At 44.5% G+C, this 27,335-nt stretch overlaps 11 protein-coding genes across 11 annotated transcripts; 2 read left to right on the top strand and 9 right to left on the bottom strand.

The window, feature by feature from the left end:
- Nucleotides 1–26: 26 nt before the first annotated feature.
- SAMD00019534_062730 (hypothetical protein) lies at nt 27–809 on the bottom strand (the record flags this gene model as incomplete). Its single annotated transcript, XM_012898871.1, has 1 exon — nt 27–809. A coding segment is annotated over one exon (783 nt), but the record flags the coding sequence as incomplete, so codon positions are not given.
- A 1,540-nt stretch (nt 810–2,349) lies between these two features.
- Nucleotides 2,350–2,890, bottom strand: SAMD00019534_062720 (hypothetical protein; the record flags this gene model as incomplete). The annotated part of the gene is made up of 2 exons (XM_012898870.1): nt 2,350–2,378; nt 2,467–2,890. 2 exons carry the CDS (start codon nt 2,888–2,890, stop codon nt 2,350–2,352), a joined length of 453 nt encoding a protein of 150 aa, XP_012754324.1.
- A 625-nt stretch (nt 2,891–3,515) lies between these two features.
- On the top strand, nt 3,516–4,138 carry SAMD00019534_062710 (hypothetical protein; the record flags this gene model as incomplete). Its single annotated transcript, XM_012898869.1, has 3 exons — nt 3,516–3,588; nt 3,692–3,791; nt 3,892–4,138. 3 exons carry the CDS (start codon nt 3,516–3,518, stop codon nt 4,136–4,138), a joined length of 420 nt encoding a protein of 139 aa, XP_012754323.1.
- Nucleotides 4,139–4,550: 412 nt separating this feature from the next.
- Nucleotides 4,551–5,710, bottom strand: SAMD00019534_062700 (hypothetical protein; the record flags this gene model as incomplete). The annotated part of the gene is made up of 2 exons (XM_012898868.1): nt 4,551–5,466; nt 5,676–5,710. The coding sequence occupies 2 exons, from the start codon at nt 5,708–5,710 to the stop codon at nt 4,551–4,553; spliced, it is 951 nt and encodes a 316-aa protein (XP_012754322.1).
- Nucleotides 5,711–6,223: 513 nt separating this feature from the next.
- On the bottom strand, nt 6,224–6,748 carry SAMD00019534_062690 (hypothetical protein; the record flags this gene model as incomplete). Its single annotated transcript, XM_012898867.1, has 1 exon — nt 6,224–6,748. One exon carries the CDS (start codon nt 6,746–6,748, stop codon nt 6,224–6,226), a length of 525 nt encoding a protein of 174 aa, XP_012754321.1.
- A 125-nt stretch (nt 6,749–6,873) lies between these two features.
- Nucleotides 6,874–8,892, bottom strand: SAMD00019534_062680 (hypothetical protein; the record flags this gene model as incomplete). The annotated part of the gene is made up of 3 exons (XM_012898866.1): nt 6,874–6,968; nt 7,135–7,141; nt 7,693–8,892. The coding sequence occupies 3 exons, from the start codon at nt 8,890–8,892 to the stop codon at nt 6,874–6,876; spliced, it is 1,302 nt and encodes a 433-aa protein (XP_012754320.1).
- A 3,285-nt stretch (nt 8,893–12,177) lies between these two features.
- On the bottom strand, nt 12,178–13,162 carry SAMD00019534_062670 (hypothetical protein; the record flags this gene model as incomplete). The annotated part of the gene is made up of 1 exon (XM_012898865.1): nt 12,178–13,162. A coding segment is annotated over one exon (985 nt), but the record flags the coding sequence as incomplete, so codon positions are not given.
- A 2,134-nt stretch (nt 13,163–15,296) lies between these two features.
- On the bottom strand, nt 15,297–15,683 carry SAMD00019534_062660 (hypothetical protein; the record flags this gene model as incomplete). The annotated part of the gene is made up of 1 exon (XM_012898864.1): nt 15,297–15,683. A coding segment is annotated over one exon (387 nt), but the record flags the coding sequence as incomplete, so codon positions are not given.
- Nucleotides 15,684–16,395: 712 nt separating this feature from the next.
- On the bottom strand, nt 16,396–17,403 carry SAMD00019534_062650 (hypothetical protein; the record flags this gene model as incomplete). Its single annotated transcript, XM_012898863.1, has 1 exon — nt 16,396–17,403. One exon carries the CDS (start codon nt 17,401–17,403, stop codon nt 16,396–16,398), a length of 1,008 nt encoding a protein of 335 aa, XP_012754317.1.
- A 2,608-nt stretch (nt 17,404–20,011) lies between these two features.
- On the top strand, nt 20,012–20,917 carry SAMD00019534_062640 (hypothetical protein; the record flags this gene model as incomplete). The annotated part of the gene is made up of 1 exon (XM_012898862.1): nt 20,012–20,917. The coding sequence occupies one exon, from the start codon at nt 20,012–20,014 to the stop codon at nt 20,915–20,917; it is 906 nt and encodes a 301-aa protein (XP_012754316.1).
- Nucleotides 20,918–21,228: 311 nt separating this feature from the next.
- Nucleotides 21,229–26,863, bottom strand: SAMD00019534_062630 (hypothetical protein; the record flags this gene model as incomplete). Its single annotated transcript, XM_012898861.1, has 2 exons — nt 21,229–24,481; nt 24,546–26,863. The coding sequence occupies 2 exons, from the start codon at nt 26,861–26,863 to the stop codon at nt 21,229–21,231; spliced, it is 5,571 nt and encodes a 1,856-aa protein (XP_012754315.1).
- Between the last annotated feature and the right edge of the window lie 472 nt (nt 26,864–27,335).

The following is a 27,335-nucleotide window of genomic DNA, read 5'->3' as shown; positions in this document are numbered from 1 at the left end:
GTTGATAGAGTCAACATTAATTACTTGTATTTGGAGGCAATGTCCTTCATATGTGATTGATAATCATCATCTGACACCTTGGTCTTTGGTCCGTTATCGGGACATTGTGGAAGATATTCGCCCTCGTCGTCTGAATCGCCAAACATTGGTATTGGTCGTGATAATTTTGTATCTGACCTGCAAGGTTCGTCTTCAGATTCACTTTCTAATTCATTCCATATTCTAATTTGGTTGATCCCCTTGAAGATCATCTCCTTAATTGCTAACTTCTCAGACAACATCTTGTTCCTTTCAATTAAACGTTTATTTTGTTCTATTAATTTCTGCTCCAGCTGATTATCAGTACTGAAGTCCAATAGAGACTCATCAATATCATTTTGAAATTCATCCAAATCACTAATAAGCTTCTTTGATTTATAAAGTTCAAGTAGCTCCTCATAGTTCATCATTAAATGTAAGCAACCTCCATTGCCATAGGTTCCTATTTTAAAATCATAATTTGCCAATAAACTTCTAGTGTCTTCATCTTTAGGAAGTGATCTGTCATAACGATGATGTTCCTTGAACTCAGATAGAAGGTTAACAACCTTGATCCTATCAAACTTGGCATTTGTTAATACATATTTATCTTTAATGAACTTGATGATCATTGGCATATGATCAATTGTCATACCCTCCTCCAGTGCTGATTGAGGTAATTTTGTACAATCAAACTCAAAAGTATCCTTCTTGTAGTCTTGGCACCACCAATAAAATGCTTCACGAACGGCATTGTTCCTAACCATTGCTGCATATTTTTTGTGGTAAGCTGTGTTACCAAGCAACTCCTTGGATACATCAAGAATCGCATATCTCCTTTGTTTTCCAGGATTGATTTTTATTGCATTGTTATTGGTTGTGATAATAATATTTAGATAATTCTTCACCTGAATATCATCTCTATGTTTTTGTCTTATAATCATCGTTGGTTCAGTGACATACCCTTTCATAGAATCAGATATGTCATTCCATTGAGCATTTCCTGTAACTGGCAACTCATCGAATACTATTAATGATTTTCCTCCTAATTGATCATTAAATCCTCCAGTCTTTAGAATGGAAGTGTCTGTGTACCGAATTGATCTTCGACCAAATACATTCTCAAGAAGAAAATTGGCGACTTGTCCTTTACCTACACCTTCCAAAATAGACTTTAGGTAAAGAGCAGCCGTATTTTTATTTCCTTTGACTGCATTGATGATCCTGTTACGAACATATACATATTGTTCCTTATTTCGACAACAGAGGACAATAAACACATGATCCCAAAACATGTCAATGGAATCATTCATTTTTTGGCGATATTCTGAGTTTTCCATCTTTTTATCAAATGATTCTCTATCTTCATATTTTGGTCTACTGGCCAAGTTTATGTAATTCAACTTACGTTTAGAATAAACCATTGCTTATTAATATCATTGGTTGTGTGGAACTCTACTGAGTCCTCATCAAAGAACCAATCTTTAAGATTGAATTTAACCTTGCCTATCTTTGTTGATAGATTCTTTGTAAAGTATTTCTTCATGATGTCAACATACTTGATCACTTTACATTGCTCTTGGGGAGTGGGGCGCCACATAATAACAATTGTCTCACCTGAAACTTTGGCAAAATAGGTATATGTATATTTGATTATCAAATTAATATTATTGTTCTTGATACAATCAATTAGTACTTGTTTATCAAAAGGTTCACTTGAGCTTCCAAATAGATGTGGAGCATCCTTCTTGTATTTCTGAGTGAGTGCTTCAAGATCTGAAAATTCATTAATATTCTGTTGCTCCACTAGTTTGGCTAGTTGCTTTTGCATTGCTTTGATCACGTTGGACACGTTCTGGTTCGTCATTCTATAACTATCCAAAGATAAAATTATTTATATCTTTTTCATTATTTCCAATCAACCTGGAAACCCACTCACACTCTCACCCCACCTACCAACACACACTCGGTGAACTCTTGGTGAACAGGTGGTGAACAATCAGTGAACAGTGTGAAATTTCCGAAGTACGTGCTGACCTGCATGATGAGTGTGCGTTCTGATCTATTCTTGGGCGTGCGAAGGACAAACTCAAACGATTCTCTCCTGGAATCTCGAATAGAATAATAGAGAGGTTTTTTAAAACTATTCTAAAATATTTGAATTATTATTTATTGTTAAAAAAATAATAATTTTAGTCATTCTATTCTATTATTCTATTCATCCTCTTTTAACCAGTAGAATAATAGAGAGATATTTTAAAACTATTCAATTTTTTAGTATTATTAATTATTGTTATAAAAAATTAATTTTAGTAATTCTATTCTATTATTCTATTCATCCTCTTTTGAAGTATATAAAACTATAAGGAGGAGAAATTGGAAGTTTGAAATGAAGGAGCGCCAGCTCCGKAATGTTGCGAAGCCAGCGGCGGTGAGTTATCCACACACCAAAGGATCGATTAACGAAAGTGACCTTAAGTTGGTAAACAAACTCGGGAACCATGCTCATTATTAGAGTTTGTACACTGATTTGATCAAAGACGAATGCTCCTCCATTTGATTTGCCAAAGTTGGTGACGTCTGCGACCAAGTCAATCTTGAACGGTGTGAGTAGCAAGGTCGATAAAGCACATTTCTTGACGATGCTCTGGAACACATTGTCAAACAAAGGTACTTCGATGTACCCATCGATCATTGATCTGATGAGAGAGATTACTCCAGTGTCACCAATGTTCTTGATATAGCAGCTGATGCTCAAATCCTGAGCACAGAACACAATTTGTGCCTTGGTCAAGAAGATAGAGTCACGGACTTGTAGTCTCAAGGCGGCCATCTCAAAAGTGTCGTTGATCAAGAAGAGGGGAATGGCCATCAGCTTCGTAAACAATGAATAAGGGGATGGTATGATTCCATTTCTCATCAAATTGTTATCATACATATATCTCAATCTTGGATTGAGTAGAGTGTTGAAGATTTGATCATTTCTGATTAATAATCCAGCTTTGTCCATATTATATGAAGAATATTCTTTGTATCGCAATAGGATTTTCTCCTTAGATGCTTCTATTGGTAAAACTATATAGTTATATAGAGACATAAATACTCTCTCTCCACTTAATGTTATAACTTGTAATGCTCTACTAAGTACTCGATTTAACATATCATCTTCATCATAACTATTAGTATTATTTATCTCTTCTATTTTATCAATATTATTTATCTTATATATTTATATTATTTGTTTGAATAAATAAAGAGTGAAAGAAGATTGAATGAAATTAATCAAGTAAGGAATGTAAGTAGTACAACATCCTTCAAGTTGAAAGTATTAAATGAGTTTGCAAAATGGAGAGCTGAGGGAAGTTGACATCACAAAATCGTGAACTTTGGTTGAAAAGTGATAAAAGTAACTAAAACACACATGAATAACTTCATTCGCATCGTGACCTTCATCGAATCAATCAATTATATTTATATATATATATATTAATAATAATATGGCTGATCACTCAATAAGAAGAGGTGTTGTTCAAGAAGAGGAAGACCTATCAGTGTTGAGATTCCCAAAAGGTATATCATCATCAACGATGGACAGCACGAAGATGCTATGAATGCAGCTCTGATGTAATGAATGAATGACTGACTGAACATACTTGTCACTTGACAACAACAGATTTGGCCAATGCAAAGTTCTTGTTGAACTCAGAGGTGTCTATGCTACTAGAGTTCAGAAAGGAGTCTGCTGAGAATGAAGGAGGCGCAGAGTTCCCTCAGTAAGTGGTACATTCATTGATGATGTTGATGATGACGACATGTTCAACTCACTCACTCAATCAATCAATCAATCGATCAATCACTATGAAACATTATTAGATCATTCCACAAGACACTGGCATATGCAGAGCGATTCAGTAGATATAAGAACAAGACATCGATCAAACAGGTTAGATCAACATTGTCGAAGCAGGGATTGGAGGAGTTTGAGATTGCAAGTCTTGCCAACCTCTGTCCAGAACACTCTGATGAGGCCAAGAGTCTAATCACCAGTTTGAAGCGTTTCGACGATGACTCTCTACAAGCTATACTCGATGAGCTATCCAATCTGAGAAAGTTCAACTGAGCCAATCACAATCACACGCGACCGAGATAGGTTGCACACACAGAGAGAGAATGAATGAAAGACTTGCTTGCCTGCTTGTGTATATATAGACAACAGACAACAGACAGATAAATAGAATCGAATGTTATAATATATGAATGAATGCGATAATATGACGCGCGATGCACTGTAATAGCGAGCGATCGGGCTACAAGCCCAGCCAACGATTGAATAAACCCATTCAAACAATGATCATTGGATAGGACATAGGGATGGGGAGGAAGGAACATTAAGTGGAGAGGACGATAGTACCTCATTTAATGTTTTGTCGATCGAAGTTTATATGTACACATTGTAATTGTTGTGGTTGCTGTTGTTGTTGGAGTTGAGTTGGGATGTAAGTATGTTGCTGCCGGCAACATAACAAACCTATTTAGAAGCCTCCATACTCCAAACCATCCATTGGTCTGGGTATCAACATGGTCACTTCATTCGTCATCTTGATCTGCTGATTGCTCTTGATCTGTCTGTATTTCCACACGATGCCAAATGCGACGAGGACGATCAGCGACACACTGACAATGATGATGTAGAAGTAGGAGTTGGGCGAGCAACGCGATGAGTTGGGCCCGGCCTGGAACATCGATGGACAGCCAGTGGGATTGGCCGACTCGGCCGGACAGTAGTTGTTGGACGGGCAGTCAACGGGGATCTGTGTAGCCTCGTCCGGGCAGTACTTCCCGCTGGGACAGGGCCGACACGCCGACTGGGACTTTTGGCCGCTCTGCGAGTTGAAGCGGCCCGGTCCACAGTCCGTGCACTTGGCCTGACCAAGCAGCGCGTTGTACGTGCCAGGCGAGCACTCATTACAGAACTCGGCGCGCGCGCCGCTGTAGAAGCCTGCCGGACACTTTTGACAGATGTCGCCCTCTTGGTAGGAGGCGGTGCCGGGCGGGCAGTTCTGGCAGACTGTGTGTGAGTCGTCGCTGGTCGTACCCTGCGGGCACGGCTTGCACTCGGACAGACCCATGGCCGCGGCAATGTAGCCCGCCGCACAGATCTGGCACGTAGTAGACGCGTTCTCCGCGGTGAATGTGCCCAGTGGACAGAGCAAACATGATGCTGGATTGCCACAGAAGCCGTCTGAGCAGCCCGTGCAGCTCGTATCCAATGTATCATTGTTGTAGAAACTGCCCGACAGACATGGCAAACAGTCTGTTCTTGGTGTTGGTGAGGGTGGTACTGGTGTCTCAGTTGGTGTAGTTGGTGTTGTTGTTGGTTCTGGTGTATCAGTTATTGTTGTTGCTGTTGTTCGTAGTCTTCTTCTTGTACTACTACTACTACTACTACTATCTTTATAATCATTGTGATCATTTATAATATTGATCTTGGCTGTTGCTGCTGTTGCTGCTGTTGGCACTCTTGATGTTGCTGTTACTATTGAGGCATTTGTTGTTGTTGGTAATAATAGTAATATAGTTATGAGTAATAATAATAATATATATGTTGTTGAATAAGAATGTATTGTTGTTGTGATGGTATTCTTTCTTGAAGTTACGGTGATGTTACACCGTTGAGATGTTGATGGGACATTAGTCATCTGCACTGCTTTATCACATGTGAATGATATAAGATGATTGATTGATTGACTGATTGATTGATTGATTACTCTATCTACCTTTCCTTCTATCTCTCTCTACATGTATCAATGAATGAACACAAACAAACAAATAGACAAAGATGTAGATGGGGGGAGTGGTCTCTATCCAAACACACTCATCCAGCAACACGGGTGCCGACTTGCACCAAAACGACAAGTCCACACTCCTGGATAGTCTCCCCCCAATCAATCAAACCAATCAATCAAAATATCCATTCGCCAGTTGATGTCTTTGGTGTTCAGGACACAGGTGATGGGTGGATCCGTCCAGGAAAGGATAAGACTGCGAGGTGATTGAGTTTATCATTTAATTAATTATTACATTACACATTGAATCATATGGCACCTCCGATTGATAGGTCCTATCAGTACTTGTTGTTGGACCGCAGGGAAGTCGACTCCCCCGATGATAAGTTATTATTATGGCGGTCACTCTCTCACTCTAATTACTTCCTGTACTTTCCAGTACCTCCAGTACTATTGTTGCGCCATGACGATGACGATGAGGACTCTTGTTGTTGCCTCAGCCTGTTCATCTGCTCTTGATATTCATTGAGATTAAAGTAGTGAGCCATCTGTCGTTCATCGCTTGGACCCCAGCCACCTCCCTTGCCACTACTATCTAACCTTCCTGTCCTCTTGTTGAATGTACCACTGACCAAATATTGTGCATAATCAACTTGTTGTTGTTGTTGTGGTTGAGAATGTTGTTGTTGTTGTTCATAAGGATGATAACGAACTGTAGATGATAATGATGATGATGCAGATGACGAAGATGATGATGAAGTTGATATTGATATTGGTGGTGGAGACCTTAGAGTTGGTATTGGTTCAAGTGGTTTGTCTGTTGTATCATCTTGTATGAGTAGCATGAGCAATGGATGTGTGCCAATCGGTTGATACTTGTACTCATTGCTGCGTCTGACCTTCAAAGTCCTCTGAACCAATTTAGTATAATACCAATAGAGCATTCTATTGTCTGTATAAGGACCCTGTTCAACATCCTTTGGATCAAGATAATACCAATGTTTCTTCATGGTCTCATCATCCTTTAACAAATACAAATAAGGGTCTGTTGCCGTCTCCAACACTGAGTCTACTTCTTCTTGTACTTCTGGTTCTTGAACTTGTTCTTGTACTTGTTCATCTTGTATTTGTTCTTGCACTTGTTCTTGTACTTGTTCATTTTGACTTAAGTTGTTATTGTTGTTGTCTATGTTTGATTGATTCTCCGATGATGATGATGATTGAGTGACTGTGTCGGCTTCAACAGAGTCAACATTGTTTGTTGAAGTTGATGTTGTGGAGGAGACTACATCCACAATCTTATTGTTGTTGTTGTCCTTAATATCCATACTTAGTATCTATATTATATATAATGTATAAGTGTAGTATGTATCAATGGTGTCAAGCTAGTCATTGACTTAACTATGAAGTGTGAATCTGTGTTCATCGGAACAGCACACACACCGACCACAGTTCGTCTTTCGTCAATCAATCAAGATTGGAACTTCACCTAATAACCAAGTTACAATTCTTACACAACAACTAGAATGGTGATGTTTATTCCTGTTCTATTCCATGATTAACACTCCAATGACCAAACTTAATCTGGCAAAAGCACTATCTTTGGCACTAAACAAACAATAACATTCAATAAATCATGTTTGATTCCAGTATGGTTTATTGATAATCCACCACTTGATCATCATAGCTCAATAATATATATTATATTTGTATCCCATAGCATCCTCATTACTAGACCTAATCTTTTGTCAATCCTACGAATGATTATATAGTGTGCATTGTAGCTAAAGTTAATGTTGACAACATTTGGTAAAGAGTTGGCCACTATCTTAATAAGGTCATTTGTTGCCTCTGATTCTCTACCAATGATATTGATATATATAGATACTGGAGGTCTACTCATTTTGATTCCATCCTTCTTCAACCTCTTCAATGGTATTTCATCACCCCTGAGGTCCACCACTTCCAATTGTAATCTGGTATTAATGTTGGACATTAGGTAATCATCTAATGATGGCAATGTGAGATGAGTGAGATTGGGCAGGTGTCCGTGTAACTGATGCTTGAACGACCTCCTGATCACAAGCTTGGTGATTGACTCGGGCAGCTTAGCATTGTCCAAGTATTGACATATATCCAAGGTAGTTAGCGATGATGGGAGGACATCATACGATGTTACAAGTTGGGTTCCAAAGTAGTATCCAAAGTGCAGTGATGTGATACCTTGGGGTAATACACCTGGCTTGATTAGTTTATCAAAGTTGAGGCCAAAGAATAGACTCTCAAGGGAGTTGGGAAACACATCGACTGTCAGCATATGATTGAACGAATTGCCAAACAGAAGTCTTTTAAGTGAGTTTGGGAGTACTCCTAGTTTGATTGGTCGATCGAATCTATTGCCCAATGTGATTGAGGTTAGGGCTTCGGGCAATGACCCGGGTAAGATTGGGTGATTGAAATAAGGTCCCAAGTTGAGTGACTTGAGGTTGGATGGCAGCAGACCTGGACGAATCGGTGAGTTGAATGAAGAAAGAATCAAACTTGTGAGCGAGGCGGGTAGTGGTGACTCTATCTCCTCCAACATGATGACGTTCTCGAGATGTTTATGTTGAAGAAGGAATTCAAGATGGACAAGTGACGCTGGCAAGATATCCAGATGATGTTGATCAATACATTGTTGTTTAAACGAAATGCCAAGTGAGAGTTTGGTGATTGACTTGGGCAGCGAGCCTTTGTCCAGAACTTGATTGAAGCGATGTCCAACGTCAAGGTTCTTAAGGCCATTGGGCAACGAGTGTGCTTCGATCTTATTGTTAAACTCGTTCAGTTTGAGTGATGTGAGTGTAGTTGGAATGATTCCAGGTACAATGTCTGACTTGAGGCCTGCCAAGATCAATGATTGAATGAAAGAAGGCAGAATCAGACCTTTAAAATCAGTTGTCGAGATTAACAAGTCTGTGAGGGAGTCAGGGAATGTGAGTGATCGATCCTCCTCCTCATATCTAAGGCGTATTGAGAATGCCTTCAAGAGATGTGAGGCCGAAAAGTGAAGTACTCTGAGTGATCGCAGCTGGGACACAGCAGCCATGCATGGTTGATTGTACCAATATTCGAATTTGAGAACCTCTAGTGATAAGGGTAGTGAGTTGGCGGGTAGTGTCTGTTCAAAATGGTAGCCAAAGTACAATTCAATGAGTGATCGAGGGAGTAATGAACATCCAGTTGTGATAGAGATGACTGGCTTGTTGAATTCCCATCCAAACTTTAACCTGGTGATTGATTGTGGGAGTGATGGTGTTGGGACTGGTTTGGGTTTCCCAAACGACGACGACATGGGTGATGTGATTGTTGATGGCTGCCATTCAAGAGATTTGTTGAAGTAATGTCCGAATTCAAGATCGACTAATTCTGGCAGTGACGCAGGTTTGATGGCCATGTTGAATTGTTTCCCAAACTTGAGCTTATTGAAAGACTGATGCATGCAACCATCAGATGGTATGGATTGATTGAACGAATCATCAAACCTAAATGTCTTTAATGATGGTATCACCAAAGACTCCAATATCTTCTTCTTGTTATTGTTATGGCGTGGTAATCTCTTCAACAACAAGTTGAATGATATTAAGTTGCTTAGTAAGATGAACAATCGCTTGCAAGTTAGACCCAATGACATTTGGTCCATTGTTCCGATATTTGTATCAGGTAACCAATCAAAAATATTCTTTATAATATTGACTGGTAGTTTATCCATTCTATCAATATCTATCTTACAACTTATTATCTCAATGATCATTTAAAAAAAAAAGTGTTTGAAATCCATTTCACTTACTTCCTTGACCTCTTCCTGGAGCAGAGCGGTCAAGGAAAATCATTCAATGAATCTGTTTAAACAGTTCTTTATCAATTAAAATAGAGATAATAATCATAATGAATGATAGTATGTATTATATATAGTGTTACGTGTTATCACCCTTGTCTGGATGTGCCAATATGTGCATGGCAAACATGACCTGTGTAGTCTTTGTCTTTAGACTCTTCTGGATGAGTCTGGCGAATGATTGCTTGGCCTCTTCATCACCTAGGTCCATCAAAAATGCATCTCTAAGGTAATCAATATCACTTCTTGTCGATAATTCAGGTATACCAGTTGATAACATCTGATTTGATTGATTGAATGAGTGAGTAAGTGAGTTGATGTATCTTGTCCAATCCAATTAGAGATATACTTACAAGGTTAAATAGTACAATAAATAGATTACGTTGCTTCCTTATGATGTTGTAGGATAGACAACATAGATCTGTGAACCACTTGAATGAACTGCTCTTCTCTCCACCCATCACATGTGCAAACTCTGGCGTCAACACAAATGGTGCCTTCTCTCTCTTGTATCCATGGAACTTCATGATATTGCCCAAGAAGTGCGCAAAGTCAATGTCTAATTAAAATGATCACAGAGGTTAGTATGATTGAGTGAATAGAGATGGCCATGGAGTGAGACTTACGGAATAGATGTCCAGAGTTTGTAACCATTAGGTTATCGTTGTGTCGATCACTGATGCCAAGAGTGTAGGTGGCCACACTGTAGCCCGCTAGTGAATGTGTAAAGTTCTGAACGGCATACTCAAACTCGGCGTCTGAGGTGTTGCGTTCGCGCAGCCAGTTGGCCAGTGGTGTCTTGGTGAATGCCGCCGTGACACCACCCGCCGCCTTCTGGATGTTGGCCACGGTGTCCGAGTCGGGCACGACCTCGATGAAGCCACTGCCATCGCCTGTTGCCGCCACACTGTATATCGACAGGTGGAGATCGAGTCCATCACGCTTCCACAGGTTGTCCATCAGTGATATCATGTGCAGCGTCAGGATGTCCTGGCGCAGGTCGTCTCCCTGTTTGTAGATGACGCTGATGGGGTCGCCAATGGGGTCCACGTTCTGGAAGACGAGCAGTAGTGGCGTGGTGAATGAGTCGAGCCATCGACATTCACTCACAATGATGCCACAGGCTTGGGTGTTGGGCGAGGTGGGCAAATGGAATGTGTTGGGCCAGCTCACATTGTTCAGCTCGTCCTGAAGGAGTTGTCGACGTTTGTTGGCTGGAGCCTCCTTGATGATCTTGGCAATTGACTGCAGTCTCGTGACGATCTCCATCTGCTTGACAAACTCGTGGCGCTGGTCACCACAGCCACGCAGGTACGTCTCGAGCAGCAATGAGTAACGATCAGAGATTCGAGTGTTGTGCATCTCGGCTTCGAGATGCCAAAAGAACGGATGTCCAATCACTGATCGATTGTTTAGAGCACGTTGGATGAGGAATCTCGCCAGGGCCGAGTCGTGGTATGGCTCATGTTTGAGTGATTGTACAAGCTGCAGCAAGAACAAAGCGAGCTCATGGTCGCCCAGTGAGCGCAGGCAATTCACCGCGTACTCTCGCACCAGTTCGTCTGCATACTTGACATCGAGCAGCTCTAGTGCCTCGGTAGGCGATAGTGGGGTCCATATAGATAGTAACCTGTGCGCTTCCTTAACCTCTTGCGGGTTGTTCCAATGTAGTGATTGAAGGACCTTGGGAAGTGAGCTGGGGAACTTGGAAAGATGCATCCTGTACGTCCAAATGAACTTCTTGTCCTGTGGTGACAACAAGTACAATGGGTCCTTGTTGATGAGTTGTTGCAGGTTGTCCTCATCCTGCTTGCGTGCCTCTGTGTAGTCCTTGATCTCGGTCTTCTCCATGAGCAGAGGGCGTGGGAACAGCACGGGGAAGGGGAACTGCGTCAGCTCAATGACCAGCGATGGGCACAGCTGCGTGTAATCGCAAGTTGCTGTGCGATCGCCAGGCCAAAGTATCAGACTAATCACCCCGCTCTGCAGATGTCCATTAAAGTCGATCAGTTGCAGGTCGACCCAGCCGACACTGGTGCGCTGCTGCTTCTCGGTAGACTGCGCAAACATGGTAAAGCGGAGGGTGGTGGCGCGGGGTGCGTCACACAGTAGCATGGTGGATCGCAGCCATTCGCACCACAGTGGGTTGGCGAGTGGCTTGACAAAGGTCTCGAGCTGTGGTGCTAGCAGTTCCTCGCCATGGAACAGTCCCACGCTGATCGTCAACTTGATGTCGCTGGTGGCTGCCTCAGGGCATTAGTTGAGCGAACAGGCTGTTGTTCAAGTTCTCCAAACAAACGATCCTGATCTCAAACGGACGATTGATCTCGCTGAGGAAGATTGAGCGCTGTACCTGTTGATGTTGTTGTTGTTGTTGTTTGTTGATGTTGTTGTTGTTGTTGTTGTTGAAGTTGCCAGCACGCGCGTTTCCAAATGTAATATTGGTCGACGATCCACTTGCGCCCTTTTTGAAGGGGACTGGTGCTCGGGGCGCAATGGGCAGGTGGCAGATCGGCTCGCTGTGGCCATCGATGTAGCAGTCGGGGATGGACGATCGATGCACCAGACTGAACTTGATGTCCTTCTTGCGCTGCAATCGATTGCGCACGACATCCAGATCCATAACCTGGCAGTCCTTGAGCACGTGATCGCTGGTGCCCGTGATCCTAATGACAAAGTCCGACGGCTTCTGATCCTGAAGCATCTTTGTCGTGTGATGCTTGGCGATCACTCGCTCAATGATCTCACTGATCAGGTCAATGCCGTTGACACTGATGGTGGTAGAGTGGTTGTCGGGCGGCAGGTAGAATCGTATGTGGAAGGAGGAAGGTAGCAGCGGGTCGGCACCACTGCAGGTGGTGATCGATGCCAGCGTAATCTTGACGCGGTCGCGCAGGTCTATCTCGTTGAAGTTGAATATGGTCTCCATCTTTGTGCGGAAGTCCTTGATCTCGTTCTCCCCGTTGCTCCAGCACAACGGCTTGCCCAGTAGCGAGCCGATCTGGATCTGCGTCAGTTTGCGGCGCTGCATCAGCGCCTTGACATTCTGGTCGCGTTGCTCGCCCAACGAGAAGTTGGCCGTGCGATGAGTAAAGTTGAGTTGATTGCGTAGTGGGTTGTTGGCGCCAGCGCCTGGCGAGCCACCCGAGGAGGACAATGGTTTGTTGTTGATCGCGTTCCTGTTGGGCGACTTGGTGAACTTCATCGCGCCGCCAGAACTGGTGAGCGCTTGTTTCGCGTTGACGTGATTTGATAATGTCGTTGGCACCATGATTGATTTGGTCATCATGTTGTTGCTGCTGCTGCCATTGAGTGCGTTGGGAGGACTGGCATCATTGGAGCTGGACTCGGGTCCAGACATGTTGTTGAGCAGTAGCTCTTGGATGCCAGGCTTCAGAATGAGCAGTGGTGGTATGGTGTTGGCCATCGCCATTGTGTTTACATGATTGAGTATTACAGAGTTGCTTGTGATGGGAATGGGTGATGATGATTGGCCCAGTGCCAGAGTGCCGACCTTAAGTGCGGCCACAATGGTCTCGAGTTGGGAGATGACCTGGCTTTTGAATTCGTTGGATGTGGCGACGACTGGACAACCAGCAATGATTGAACAGTCGCGTGATATGGAGAGATGCACTGGGAACATCCTGGACATGTCTCCGTAATGATTGATTATCGGTTGTTTCAATGTCAGGTCGTTGGTCCAATGATATTGTTGTTGTTGTCCAACTGCGTCGGCCTCATTCGAGGAAGTAATGTTCGATGATGATGGTGATGTTGATGTCGTCGCGACGGCCGTTGTTTGTGTTGGTGATGTTGTTGATGATTCTAATATTACATCTCGTAAGAGTGACTTGTTATTGCTCTTGGAGGAGGGCTGGTTTTCAGGTGAGCCAGAGATGATCTCTGGCTCGAGGTCGTCCGTGGAGAAGCCAAGCGAGTCGCCATTGAGGTCAGATGCCTGTGAAAGGTACTTGAGCTCCTCCTCCTCGATCTGAACGAGTTGCTGCTGTAGCGTCTGTCGCATTTGCTCCGCCGACTCATACTCATCGATGCGGGCACGTAGCACTCTTGATCCGCGCGGTGATAGGTTGTCACCATAGTTCCTCGGTCCCGTTTGGTTAGGCGAGGGCAGAGCCTCTGGCGTGGCCTCATCATCATCGTCCTGCATCGATAGAGCAGTATCTGTGACCATTCCAAACGTTGATCGCTTGATATCAAAGGCGCGGTGAGGTGCCATCCTCACTGTTGTAGAGGTGTCGCGTGAAGTAGATTCGCTGGTGTGGTTGTTGTTGATCATTGGTGTGATCACACCATCAACAACGGACGAAGATGAGGTGGCAGTCGACACTGAATCGTTGGATGAGCCCAGCGATAGCAACATCTCATCCTTTGAGACTGAGCGCGAGAGTGAATTGTTGTCCATCGCCAGACCACCTGGTGATGACTGTTGAGAAGATGGTGATGATGGCACTGACGATGGTGTCGACTTTGCCTTGCCTCCTGCCCCCTGCTTGCTGTTCCTCGGCCTAACAATGGCCGAACTGATTGAGTTGAGTTGTTTCTTTATGACCTCTGCTCTGCGATTCCTTGCCTTGATCCYTGATTGATTGATTGATAGAGTGAGTGAGTTAGTGATCGATCGATTGATTGTTGAATGAGTGATTGATTATGCAGACATACTCCTTGGGCTTTGGCACAAGGAAGACCTCTATTGAGGCATCTTGCTTCGTCAACAGTGACTTTTGAATGTCCTCATGAGCAAAGACGAACTTGACAAACTCTATCTGTAGTAGGTCCGACTGGAAAGTGAGAGAAGAGAAAGAGAGGGTCAGTTGAGCTCCAAGTATGAAGTGGATTGGTACACATACCTTGTTATTCAGTGCCAAGAAGAAGTCTTGATGGCTGCCTCCTCGTAGATGTGTATCTTTATGATGTTTGAATATCTCATGCTTTACATGATCGACTGTTGCCGAGCTCTGAAATGATAGTCTACATCTTGTATCATCTAGATCGATCTAATCAAACATGTAAGTCCAGTCAGTCAGTCAGTCAGTCAGTCAGTCAGTCAGTCAGTCAGTCAATCACCCAGTTGGATACAATCAATCTTACATGTATTGTGAAACCATCATCCAAGTAGTTCTTTGAGTATCTCTGTTGTTGATTGGTATCCATTTAGTTTGATATACTTTGTTTGTTTGTTTGATTGATTGATTGACTAGATTTACAGCATTATTGAGTTACTGGTGGTGTTGTTGTTGTTGTTGTTGTTGCAATCCTTCTCTTTGTTTGAGTGACCTAGATATCTATCTATCTATCTTATACTATTATATTATATATCTGATTGATTGACCCAATCAGTTAAGATGTCTTTGCGCGAATAGTGTCCACACAAAACTCGCAAAGACATGGTTGTTGCCAAAAATCAGATTTTTTATTTGTAGAGATCAAGATTCTATTTTGAATGATTTTTTTTTTTTTTTTTTTTGACTAGAGTGGAAGTTGCAAATAAATTGGCGTCATTGAAGAGGCGGGATAATATATATAAGTTAGTCGATTTTGAATTTTCTTGATTTTTTTCTTTCTTTTCTTTTCTACTGTAGGCCGCTGAATTCGGCCACCAAGTATTTGTTGATAGTTGGCGGCAGAGGCGGAAGACGGATGTCGCTGTTGCGAGTGCTGAGGTGCCACTTGGTAGTGAACTCGGCCATCTCATTCTTGATGTTGACTGGTCGTCCGGCCAAGATGTGACTCGTGAGCGTGGACATGAGGGAGCGCCACTCCTGGCGGAGGAGGGACTTGAAGGATGTGATGCACACCAAGCTGAGCTTGGCCAACGGGGCCTCCTTGTTGCCAAAGAGGTGGTTGGCGATGTAGTGCCAGAGGTAGTTGACGATGATTGCCATGAGGTGGATGAATGGAAGGTTGGGGCGACGAGACTTCGTGGAGATGTCCAGTGCTTTGATGTTCCATTCTCTGACGTTGATACCAGAGCGTTGCTTCACCTAGTCTAAGGCTGGGCGCATGGCTTCTTGGGTCGCCACTTTGCTGCAGTCAAAGAAGAAGTGATTGTAGGGTTGGTCTGTGCAGGAGTTGCCACAGAGAGTGCAGTCGGCGTCTGCTCTCATATGATTGATCCGGAGAGTATGAGAGAAGAACCTGAAGAGGGCGTTGCGTGAAGAAGGTCCTCTCAGGGTGCTGATGACCTTGAAGATTGTTAGAATGAACATTATTGTCAAAGATATAATAGGTAGATATTAAAAGACATATTTGTAGATTGATTAAATAAAAATACAATTGAACAGGTCTCCAGATTGTATCCATCAGATGTCTTTTCAGACTCCCGTCGAAATGTAATGCATTTGTTTGCTGTAAGAAGGCCTTGTTTGTATTAATTATCTTATACACTTATATGAACAGAGTTTAAAGTATTTATTTATAATTATGGTTTCAATCACAATTTAATCAATGTAATTTCCAGACTAAGAATCAGTAAATAAATGAGAATAAATAATAATGATCACTTGAGGGGTTGTTCCAAAAAAATCTATTACAACACAATTTATTTAATATTAATCAATATGATGTTGTAGTTATTCAGAATTAATTCTTTATCAAAAAAACAACAACCAATTATTACTATTTATTTACCAACAAGGATACTAATCCATTCACCCAGACAGCAACCTTGGATGAGCATTCATGAACACACACTCCCTAGGGAATATATATTGGCTCCAACTGTGATGGACTAAAGGTGGTCGTTGGGAAGCAATCACCTGATTCGTCTTCCCACTCTGGTGTTTGGTTTGGATGCAACAATTGGAATCCTGCGTGTACAAAGGGACTCGGATTAGGGATCTCTACAGTATGTCCAGCAACTCTAACTTTGAAACAATCACTGATAAATTTGGCAAATAGCCTGCCTTGCACTTTGTTGAATGTTTTGCATGATCTGAACCAGATCAAACCAGTGCCATTATGGAGGAAGGGATCTGACGCCATGAACTCCTGGAAGCTTGGCAAGGTTTGGCATTCGTATTGACTCAAGCAGATATCGTCAACAAACACTCCTCCTGGACAACCATGGCATGAGATTTGAACCTCTGAGAGTTTCTGTTTGTTTGCAATCTTGGTGAGCTGTTCGAATGCTGATGGCCAATCCTTGAATCCTATCACATGAGTGAACCTAGACATGGGAGCCGCCAAATATGCACCTTTCCAAATGGCACTCTTGATTCCAGGTTCGTCGGCATACATAAACACACGGGCGCCAAACTCGTACTCTCCACTCCTCACTCGCTCGCTGGCCTGCCCAGTTGCAATTGAGATGGTCTCCTCAACAGCACACTTGCCAATCTTGATTGTTTCAACACATGCTGCCATCGGGACACTAAGAGCACATTGACCAAGTGATGTGAGCACGTTGTCTCCATTGGCAACACTCTCCACCAGCGTCACTGGAACAGACACTGCAGCGTGTGCAATGTTGACTGGAGCCTCAGCAACAGACACTACGACGGACTTTGTTGCTTCAACTGCATTGTGTAGGAAAGGAACAGGTTCGGTGATTAAACTGACAGGGGCGACAACTGCATTCACAGTCTCGGATATGATTCCATTAGCAGAGTTAGCAACTGTTTGGAAAACATTCTCTCCTTGACATATCTTGACTGGAATGTCCAAAGCTTTCTCCAATATTTTAAATACAAAGAATGGAGGCATTATTATACAATTGTTTAGTACTAAAGAATGCGATGATTTGACTTGATTGTGTTATAGTTAGTATTATTTATAATAATCAACGTTCACTCACTTACATACTTGAGTTCCCGGAACTATACTCAATCACTTTTACTTTCAAGTTTGCTTCATTCCTTCCTTTCTTCCTTGTTAACACACCTCTCTACTTTATATAAGTTTATATATAAATGGTAATTTGGTTGGTTATTTGATGTTGTTGACAATGTATATACAGGGTAAGTGTAAGCCCTTGTATTGCAAGAGTCACTCGAAAATCATTTGTATGAGTTTATAGAGTCTGTATAACGAAGTTGTGAAGCAAAAGTCTAAGATTGTCCATCACATCAACTTAAATGTTTCTGCTCAAGGATACTCTTATAACATTGAATATTTGATTGATTGATTGGAGTGAGTGAAAGAAAGTATGAAAATGCACAAGAGAACCCGTCAGTTCGCTCAACCAAGTTAAACACTCACTTTTCATTTTGCACCCAACCCACACAAACAGCTTGTCCGTTCACTCTCATACATACTCTCACTTGCCTTCACTTCACCCACTCTCACACAACTTTCGAATCACCGACCAATGATTAATTCATGGTCGATCAATCAATAATCAACTCAGAATCAATTATGAACATAATTAAATATACAAAGTTGTGTCCATGGACTTTGAAAATAATCACTGATATATTTGGCATCGTCTGCCTTGAACTTTGTTGCCAATGAGCCATACCTGTCACACCCTGCCTTCTGCAGCAAACATCTACGTGAGTGCTACTTCGAGCTACATTCATCATTGGTTGACCACGAAGTTGTTGTTGGGAACCTCCAAAATGAAATGATTCCATCGCCTTGTGCCTTAGTTACTGTCACAAATAGCGCCGTTTTAGCATCAAGAAGCCTCCAAATGGTCTCAAAATCAAAGCGTATGCCAGAAAAGAATTGAAGAGTTATTGTTGGTGTCGATTTGAGCAAGCGCAAAAGAGAGACAGGGCAACTTGACTGATTTTGCTTGGTTTGTAATCTGATTTGATTTGGACAATGATATGTGAAAGTCTCCTCAACTTCGTGAGGGAGTCACTATTGAACTCCAAAAAGGACGATGCTCTTTGACGTCTTGGTTTGTGGACAATTGTGATCGTGCTGAGGCGTCTGTGGCATTACAGATTGTGGTATATGCCCAACTTGAAGTGGTTGATTGAAATGTTGTAATGACAGGTGTGTCACTGACTGTGGTATGTGTCCAGCTTGAAGTGGTTGATCGAAAAAAGTCAAAGATAGTTGTGTGCCACTGACTGCGGTACATGTCCAGCTTGAAGCGGTTGATTGAAATAAGTCAAAGATAGTAGTGTCACCACTGTGGAATGTGTCCAGCTTGAAGTGGTTGATTGAAATGTTGTAATGACAGGTGTGTCACTGACAGTGGAATGTGTCCAACTTGAAGTGGCTGATTGAAATGTTGTAATGACAGGTGTGTCACTGAGTGTGGTATGTGTCGAGGTTGAAGTGGTTGATTGAAATAAGTCAATGACAGGTGTGTCACTGACTGTGGTATATGTCCAGGTTGAAGTAGTTGATTGAAATAAGTCAAAGATAGTTGTGTCACTGACTGTGGTATTTGTCCAGCAGCTTGAAGTGATTGGTTCAAATGGACCAATAATAATTGTGTCACCGATGGTGGAACACCGCCTTGAAGGAGATGCTGCGGGTGAGGATAGATACGCGCAAATTTGTGACAGACGAAGGAATTGAGGGAATCTGAACTAGATGGTGGGGATGAGGTGAAGGTGGGTCCTCTATTGTAAAGTGTGTCTCCAATAGCCGTTGACAGGGGGAAGGGTTTGTTGTCAAGTGCTCAAATGATCTCAGGTTATTATCATTTGAGGATGTGGCGTAATAGTGCTTCAATGATGGGACTATACTCTGCTGTTGAAAGAATATATTTCTGTTTACCAGGAGAAAACATAGTATCAATGCTATCAAGATGCAAAAGTATGTTTCTTAATATGTAAACAGGTAAAGTGGTGATCATCCTCTATTGACTCATGTATTGTTTGTCTGTCTGGTGAAAAGAATGATGAATTAGTGGACCAAACTGTGATACATATTGAATCCTCGTGATGTGTTTATTTTGTTTTAATTAAAGTTTGTCCAGACGTGCGTGACACGAACATACATCAATATGAAGCACATTCAGATAATATTGCTTATAACATTTATATTTGATTGATTGATTGAGTGAGTAAGTCAGTGATTGAATGAAAGGAAGTGAGCACAGTAACATGCATGCACCTTAAGGTTATTAAATCTTGATGAAATTTCGAATAGATTTCCTTGGTGGTTCTATTCAAGATTTCACCCGTTTTTCAAGATGAATGTCATTGCTTCTCGACTACCAATCTTGGAAGACTGGTGGAATGCCTACGGGGACGTAGTCTTGACTTCTTCAAGTGACACACAACCAACATTATTTAATGTCCAATTGGACTATATGATATTCTTCAAACAATCAATCAACAAAGATAAAGATACAAATAATATACGAATATTATACAAATACATAATCAATCAATCATAATTAATAATAATGGACTTCTTCTATCCACAATCATATCAACAACCAAGACGTTCAACTCAAGCTAGAGGACATCCAGCTTCGGGTAACTCGAGACATTATTATGGTGGTGGTTCACCATTCGAGGAACTATTCTATGGTTCCCAACCACAACAACAACAGTTACATCAACGTGAACTACAACAACAAAGATATCAACAACAACTTAGACAACAACAGATGGAGGAGGAAGAGGAGGAGTTGAGACAGAGAGAGTATTATGCCGAGCAGCTCAGACAACAGAAGCAACAGCAACAGCGTGAGCAACAGAGGCTTAGACAACAACAAATACTCCAACAAGAGCAACTAAAGAAGAGGTTACAGCAGCAGGAGTTGCAGAGACAACAACAGTTGCAGCATGAGCAAAAGATTAAAGAGGAGTTGCGCCAAGAAGAGGAGAGACAGAAGATGTTGAAGCAGCAAGAGTTCAAGCCAGTCATCGATATCAAGGAGAAGGGTCTATCTGCTGTTATTATTAGATTAGAGTTGCCAGGTTTCAAGAGAGAGGACATTGAGATATATGTAAACAATCTCAACCTAAGTGTGGCTGGCGTTAGGAAGGAGCCAACAGTGCCAAAGGAGGAGACCGCATACTTTGAGGAGATCGAGGATGAGGAGATTGATTATGTAAACTCAACTGGATCACCAGTACCATCAAAGAGAACAGCCACCCCAACACCATCCAATGACAAGCTCAAGAAACAGAACAACTCAATGGTCACCAAGACCAACCAGGCTGCCAAGTTCCACGAGACCTTCCAACTGTCCAAGGATTTGGATCTCTCGACAATCAATGCCAAGCAAGAAGATGGAGTGTTAACAATCACAATCAACCGAAAGCAAGCTTTGAAGCCATCATTCAAGGTCAATGTTCTGTAATCAAATTAGTTAATAATATTAAAAGTAATATATACATGTACAAAGAATAAATAAATGGTTAGATCCATAATCATTCAATTATATTTATTATTCCCAATATTTCCAGTCAAACTGGAAATGTTTGTTTATTGAACTTGTGAATTGGAAGTGATTTGAATATATGTATGTATATTATTACATATTTGTTTGTTGTTGTTATAAATAGGTATAGTATATTTATGTATATATATTATATATATGTACAAGTTAAAGAGATATTCGAGATATATAAATGTGTATAGGGTTGTGAAGTGATCAACCAACCAACGATATTATGAGTTTGTCTTTGGCTCAATCTGTAAAGACATTTGATAGAGCACCTCATCGTTGGCACTTGGCAACGAATCGAATGCGGCCAATACTATCTCTCCCTTGGTGGATGATGGTCCAAAGTCATAGGGTATGTCCTGGCAGCCTTGTATAATCGATATGATGTTGTAGACCAACTTCTTCTTGGCCCAATTGATCAGTCCGCCATCCATGCGATCATTGTTGCCATCCTCAATGAAGGTCAGATCCTTCAGGTACACACCAAGGTATGGTATGCAGGGTGGAATCAGCTCCTTGATCATGCTGCGGAACGTCTTGAACGAACCCTCCATCGACATCATCTTCTCCATGTCCTCCAGTGACTGCTTGTGTTTCTTGGATATCTTGCTCCATGTCAGTCGCAGACGCAGTACCGAGCTGTTGCGAATGCCCGACAGGAATGCCGTGAGCAGGTGGAAGTTGTTCAGCTCGCGCAGATGCAGCGCAATCTTGATGTAGTTGCTCAGCAGGCGCACACGATGCTTCAACTTGGGCTGCGCCAGGATGGACGTGGAGATGGTGTTGGACATGCGATTGAAGCGATCGATCATCTTGAGTAGGTTGATGGCCTTGTACTGCAGTTTGGGTCTGTTCCATGCTTGGTTCATAAACTCGATTGGTTGGATGCGCTTGAACGTCTCAAACTCGCGCAATGTTAGCTGCTGTGCGACAAACATCTCATCGTCCAGGAGCGTCGTGATCGAAGGGATGGTCCGCAGTGATGTGTTGATGCGCGCAACCTCGGGCATGGCGTAGGCACGCTTCTCCTTGATTCCAGTGTCCACCAGACGCTTGAGCTGTGGCACCATGTTTGAGTAGCCGTCAGACTTGAGTCGCTCAATAAACTGATTGATTCGCTCCAAGAATCGCTCCTCCAGGCCACCGCCGCTGGCTGCCTGTGGTGTCTGCTGCTCCAACCAGTTCTTGATAAACACAATGACGTGCAGCTGTATGACGTTCTTGGTCTTGTCATCGATGCGACCGGGCACGTTGTAGCGCTCAATCAGCTTCTCGAGAAGCATGTCGGATGTCGTGAACGACATATAGGTCATGAGCAGGATGTTCATGGTGTCGCGATCATTGTCAATGTTGGTCGTAGACATCTCCACCAGCTTGTTGAGTGTGGCCGCACGAATGATGTTGGTGATCTTGAACGTCACCTGGTCGACGTCGTAGATGACCGTGGTGCGGTCACTCACCTCCTCCCAAATGTTGGTCGCGTTGTGAAGGACGTCGTCGGGCATGGCCAGGTTCGCCTCGTCGGCCAGCTCGACAAAGATGCGCTTGGACTGAGTGAAGTACTGGCTGTTGAGCGGCTGATGTTGGTTGATGACGGGGCCGTCGAACGAGTCGATGTGGAAGCGGCATTTTGCCTGATCGATGTTGCACTCGAGCCAACTCTCCTCCGTGTCCAGGGACTCTTGCAGTGGCAGATGCAGGGGGATCTGCACCGAAACGCTAACAGTCTCAATGGGTTGGGCAACGGTCTGCATCAGACTGGCCACAACGTCAATGTTTGAGGCAGTTGCCTTGGACACGATGTCCACTGCAGGGTGGGTCTCTGATGTCTGAGTGGTGGAGGTTGTGGATGTCTGATTGGTAGAGTTGGGAGCGCCTGTGGATGTTGATGATGGGAACAGCGACGCGTCGATCATGAGTGTGACGCTGGATGGTCGCACGGCGAAGCGAAGACACACACGATTGCTGATGCGATAGTGGTAGAGTGGCAGTCCGGGCTGAATCCACTCGATCTTCTTCTTGTCGTGGCCATTGGCCGATGAGTCCAGACTGTCCTGGCGATCGACAAAGATTCCATAGTTGGCCAAGTTGATGCTGTTTGATGGATCCACGACCTTCTCAGAGATCTCGCTAAAGATCTTCTCGGTGGGCAGCATCAGGTCCAGACGCAGCTGCTCGAACGAGTCGTCGGCAAACTTTAGCTTGACATGCTTGGGTCGCAGACGCAGGGCGACTGCGCACTTGGGGTCTCTGAGCACCTCGCGGTTCACCTGCAGCTTCTCCAGTGGCTCGAGCCAGTAACCTCCCGTACCAAATCCAAAGCTGTCCAGATAGAGTCCAAAGTCATCGCTGTCCAGACAGTACTGATCGCCAACGTTGGGAAGGTATCGCTTGACAAGGTGATCGACCATACCGGCGCAGGTCAACGACGGGTCCATTGGCTCCTCGACAATGATTGTCGCACCAACAAACACTGCATCGCCAGAGACGCCCATGTCCTTGACGCGATCAAGGCACACGCGCACTCGCCATGGCACCATCTTCAACGAGTACTCTGGGCTTGCCAGGGCGGCACGGGCCGCCACCTCGGAAACACAATCGTCGTCCTTGACAAAGGTTCCAGGTGCGCTGTTGTTGGATGCATCGCGGACAAACAGTCCCCACTCGCCATACTCCCTCAGATTTGGGTTGGTGTTGAGGATCGTGCGCACCACATCGCCAGCTTGCGAGCTCTTGGTCACCGTGACCAGAACCTCACCAACGGGCAGTGGCGCTGAGCCCTCATCAGGACTGCAGGATATCATCACGGGCAGACGTTGCTCCATTTGTGTCGCCATTATTTGCTGCTGAATCAGTTGTTGCTGTGTTGCGCTCGACGATGACTCGTCACCGCCAACATCACCGCCTCCTCCGATCGACCAACTTGGAGAGCGACCTAGTGCGGTCGTTGTTGCGCTCTCATCCTCGGCCAGCTGCAGCTCGAACTGACACATCTCGTTCTCGAGTCTCTTCCACGACGAGGTTTCGTTGCCCTCGCCATCGATGCGCAGTGATTTGATTGTATGTTGGATGCCGCCGTGCACAAACTCCTGGCGCACAGCATTCCTCGCGGCCAGCTCCTTGCAGCCGCGGATCAGATGATTGATGAGCGACATGCAGTTGACCTTGAGGTCAGCTGCAAACTCGCCCTTGAGCGGGGTCATCACGAGGTCGAGTGCCTTTTGCATCGTCATATCGCTGCGCTTGGCAAATTGGCGGATGGCGGCCAGTGTGATGGCTGGGCCAATCGTAAAGTTCCTGCAGAACATATCCAACACCTCGAAAGTCACGCGCTTCACCGAGAGGTTAGGTAAGATGATCAGTGGCACGATCGAGTCGGCTGCATCTGTCAACAATATCGCCTGCATGTCCAACTCAATCAAAACCTTCATACACGACAGGCATTCATTGATAATCGAGTGGTCCTCATCAGATTTGCTACAAGTAAGCGATGTTAGTGATCATTGTTTGATTATTTGGTTGAATGAATGATTGATCATACCTTTCCTTGGACAACACTGATTGAATGAGGTTGATGAGGGCAACGATACCAGCACTCTCGGAGAAGTTGATCACCCATGAGATGGATCGCTCGGAGAGATGTTGTCGCAGTTTGATCACGTCGTCCAATGTTTGTAGCTGATGTGTGGACAACACCTTGGCGTATACTCTCGGACTCTTTGGCGTCTTGAGAGTCCTCGGTGTGGCGGCAGTGTATCCCGACGACGACGACATTGATTGTTGCGATCCATTCAACTTTGGAGGCGACGACAACAATGTCTTTAGCTCATTGGCCGAGCTACTCAGTGGCGCAGACTGGTAGACGCCATTGCTGACCAAGGTTGTTGTGCAGTCTGGCTTGAGCCTCTGAAGGAATGTCCACTTGTCCTCTGTGGTCAGGTTGATCAGGTCGTATCTGCGCTGCTTGGAGTAGTCCAACTCGTCGAGTAATGCTTCAAACAGTGTCTGGAAGTTGCGGTACTGTGGCGAGGGAGGTGGTGATGAGTGGCCCAACGAACGACGTCTATTGAGTAGACTGAGCAACGACGAGGAGGACCGCGTCAGGTTGAGGTTGGGTGGCGTGCCCATCATTGGCGAGCCCTGTTGCGACGTGGGCGAGCTGGTGCCATCTGGATTGGTCAAGAAACTGATGCTACTGCTACTGCTGCCACGACGAGGCCTTATCATCTGCACGAGATTGAGGCCGGTGGACGCATTGCTCTGTGCCGGTTGCGTTTGCTGCAGGTAAGATGAGCCAGCGGGGGTGGAGGCCAGCATTGCCAGCGAGGAAGTCTGGTCCATCGAGCTGGACAGACTGACGCTGGTGCGCGGTGATATTGAGAGTCGCCTGTTTGAATGCAGCGAGCCCACGGGGTCGCTGTCGCTGTCATCCTCGGACGAATAGTCCTTTGAGTTGTTGAGCACGGTCGTCGGAGATGCCCTGTTGTTGACGTTGTTGATGCCATTGAGATGGAGTGGCGGCTTTGCGCCGCTGGACATTACGCCCTTCTTGCCAGATTTGACTGGCGAGGAGAGTGGCGAGGAGCCATTGACGGTGAGAAAGTGCGAACCGGACGAGGGTAGAGGGGATAGCTTGTCCTCGTGCTCCCCCGACGACTTGATCGAGTCAAACGAGTTGCCCATCGAGTTGGTGCTGCCCGCCAATTGATTAAAGTGTTGGTATAGTACATGGAGTGCGTCGTGTGGAGGGGGCGCGCCGACCTGCTGCTGGATGTCCGAGACGATCGTGTCAAAGAACATATTGTTGTGCATTGTCAGTCGCACGATGTGCTGCAAGAAGTCCAGGTGCAGGAACTCTGGCAGCTCAGCCAGCGCATTGTCGTGGAGCGTCAAAAGGTTGAGCTGCGGCAGCTGGTCGAGCTGGCGAGGCAGTAGGGTGAGTTTGTTGAACTCGAGGAACAGCTTCCTCAGCGCTTTGCAGCCCTCGATCTCGGTGGGCAACGTCATCAGCTTGTTCTCGTGTGCGTACAGCTCGCCCAGCTGCTTGAGCTGCCCGATGGCCGTAGGCAGGTACGTCAGCTGATTGTTATTGAGGCGCATGGCCACCAGCTCGCGGCAGCAGCTGATCTCGTCGGGTAGCGCGCGCAGCTTGTTGTGCTGCACGTACAGGTGCTGAAGTTGTGTGAGCGCGCCAATGCCAGATGGCAGCTGCTTGATGTTGTTGCTGGACACGTCGAGATAGGTGAGGCGCGTCAGCTGTGCCAGTTCGGCGGGCAGGTGCTCCAGCGCGTTGCCCGCCACCACCAGTCGCGTCAGCGACTTGATGTTGCCAATCGACTCGGATAATGCGCGTAGTTGATTGTCTGCGAACGACAGCGACGTCAGCGATTCGAGCTCGCAGAGATGCGCAGGGAAGTTGCTGAACTGATTAGAGTCGAGCCGGAGCTCGGTGAGGTTGCGCATGCTGAATAGACGCACGGGGATCGTGCCCAGCTGATTGTACGAGAGGTCGAGCAGGCGCAGCGACGGCAGCTTTGTGATGGACACCTGGAAGCGCGTCACCTCGTTGCCGCTCAGCACCAGCTCCTCGAGCGCGTCCATTCGCTCGAGGTTCGGCACCTCTGTCAGCTTGTTGTCGTCGACCACCAGACGACGCAGCCATACGAGCTCCGATATGTCGGGCGGCAGCACTTTGAGTCGACAGTTCTTGATGACCAACGCGTTCAATGCCTGCAGTGGCTGAAGAGAACGAATGAACGCGGGACACACTGCCTGCTTAATCTTTGTATTCTCTATTCGCACTATCTTGCCATCTTTACTCAATCCCTGTTCCAACAACTTATTTGTTATTGGTTTCATATCTGTCTGTATCTGTATGTATCTGTCTGTATCTTCTGTCTGTATCTCTATCTGTATCCTCCTCTTAAGATGTATCTGTTACAATGTTGTTTGATTGAATGATTCCCAATGTATTTGTGTATCAATGTAGTCCGTCGTTGAATTAATGGCCTGTCTACACTATGATGCCTTGATTGTTTGTTTGATTGATTAGTTGGTTGTCATGCTCTCATTCATTTGCTCCCCTCCTCCCTCACTCCTCACTCACTCATTCAATCAACAATCAATCAATCAACTATAAAGTAGTGCTCTTGCCTCCAGACTGCCTGCGCTAATGCTTTGGTAACAACTATAGTTGTTGTTGTTGTTGTTGTTGTTGATTATGTTGATAATATTGGGTAATGAATAAGATGTTGGGGAACAATATAACAAAGAGAGATTAAGGATGCGATAGGGTAGGGGGATGGATGGATGGGTGTCTTTGTCTGCGAGT

Source organism: Acytostelium subglobosum (genome assembly GCF_000787575.1).
Source record: "Acytostelium subglobosum LB1 DNA, scaffold: scaffold11, whole genome shotgun sequence".
Lineage (NCBI taxonomy): Eukaryota > Evosea > Eumycetozoa > Acytosteliales > Acytosteliaceae > Acytostelium > Acytostelium subglobosum.
The sequence above is the reverse complement of the archived record's forward strand: the minus strand, read 5'-3'. Positions and strand labels throughout refer to the sequence as shown.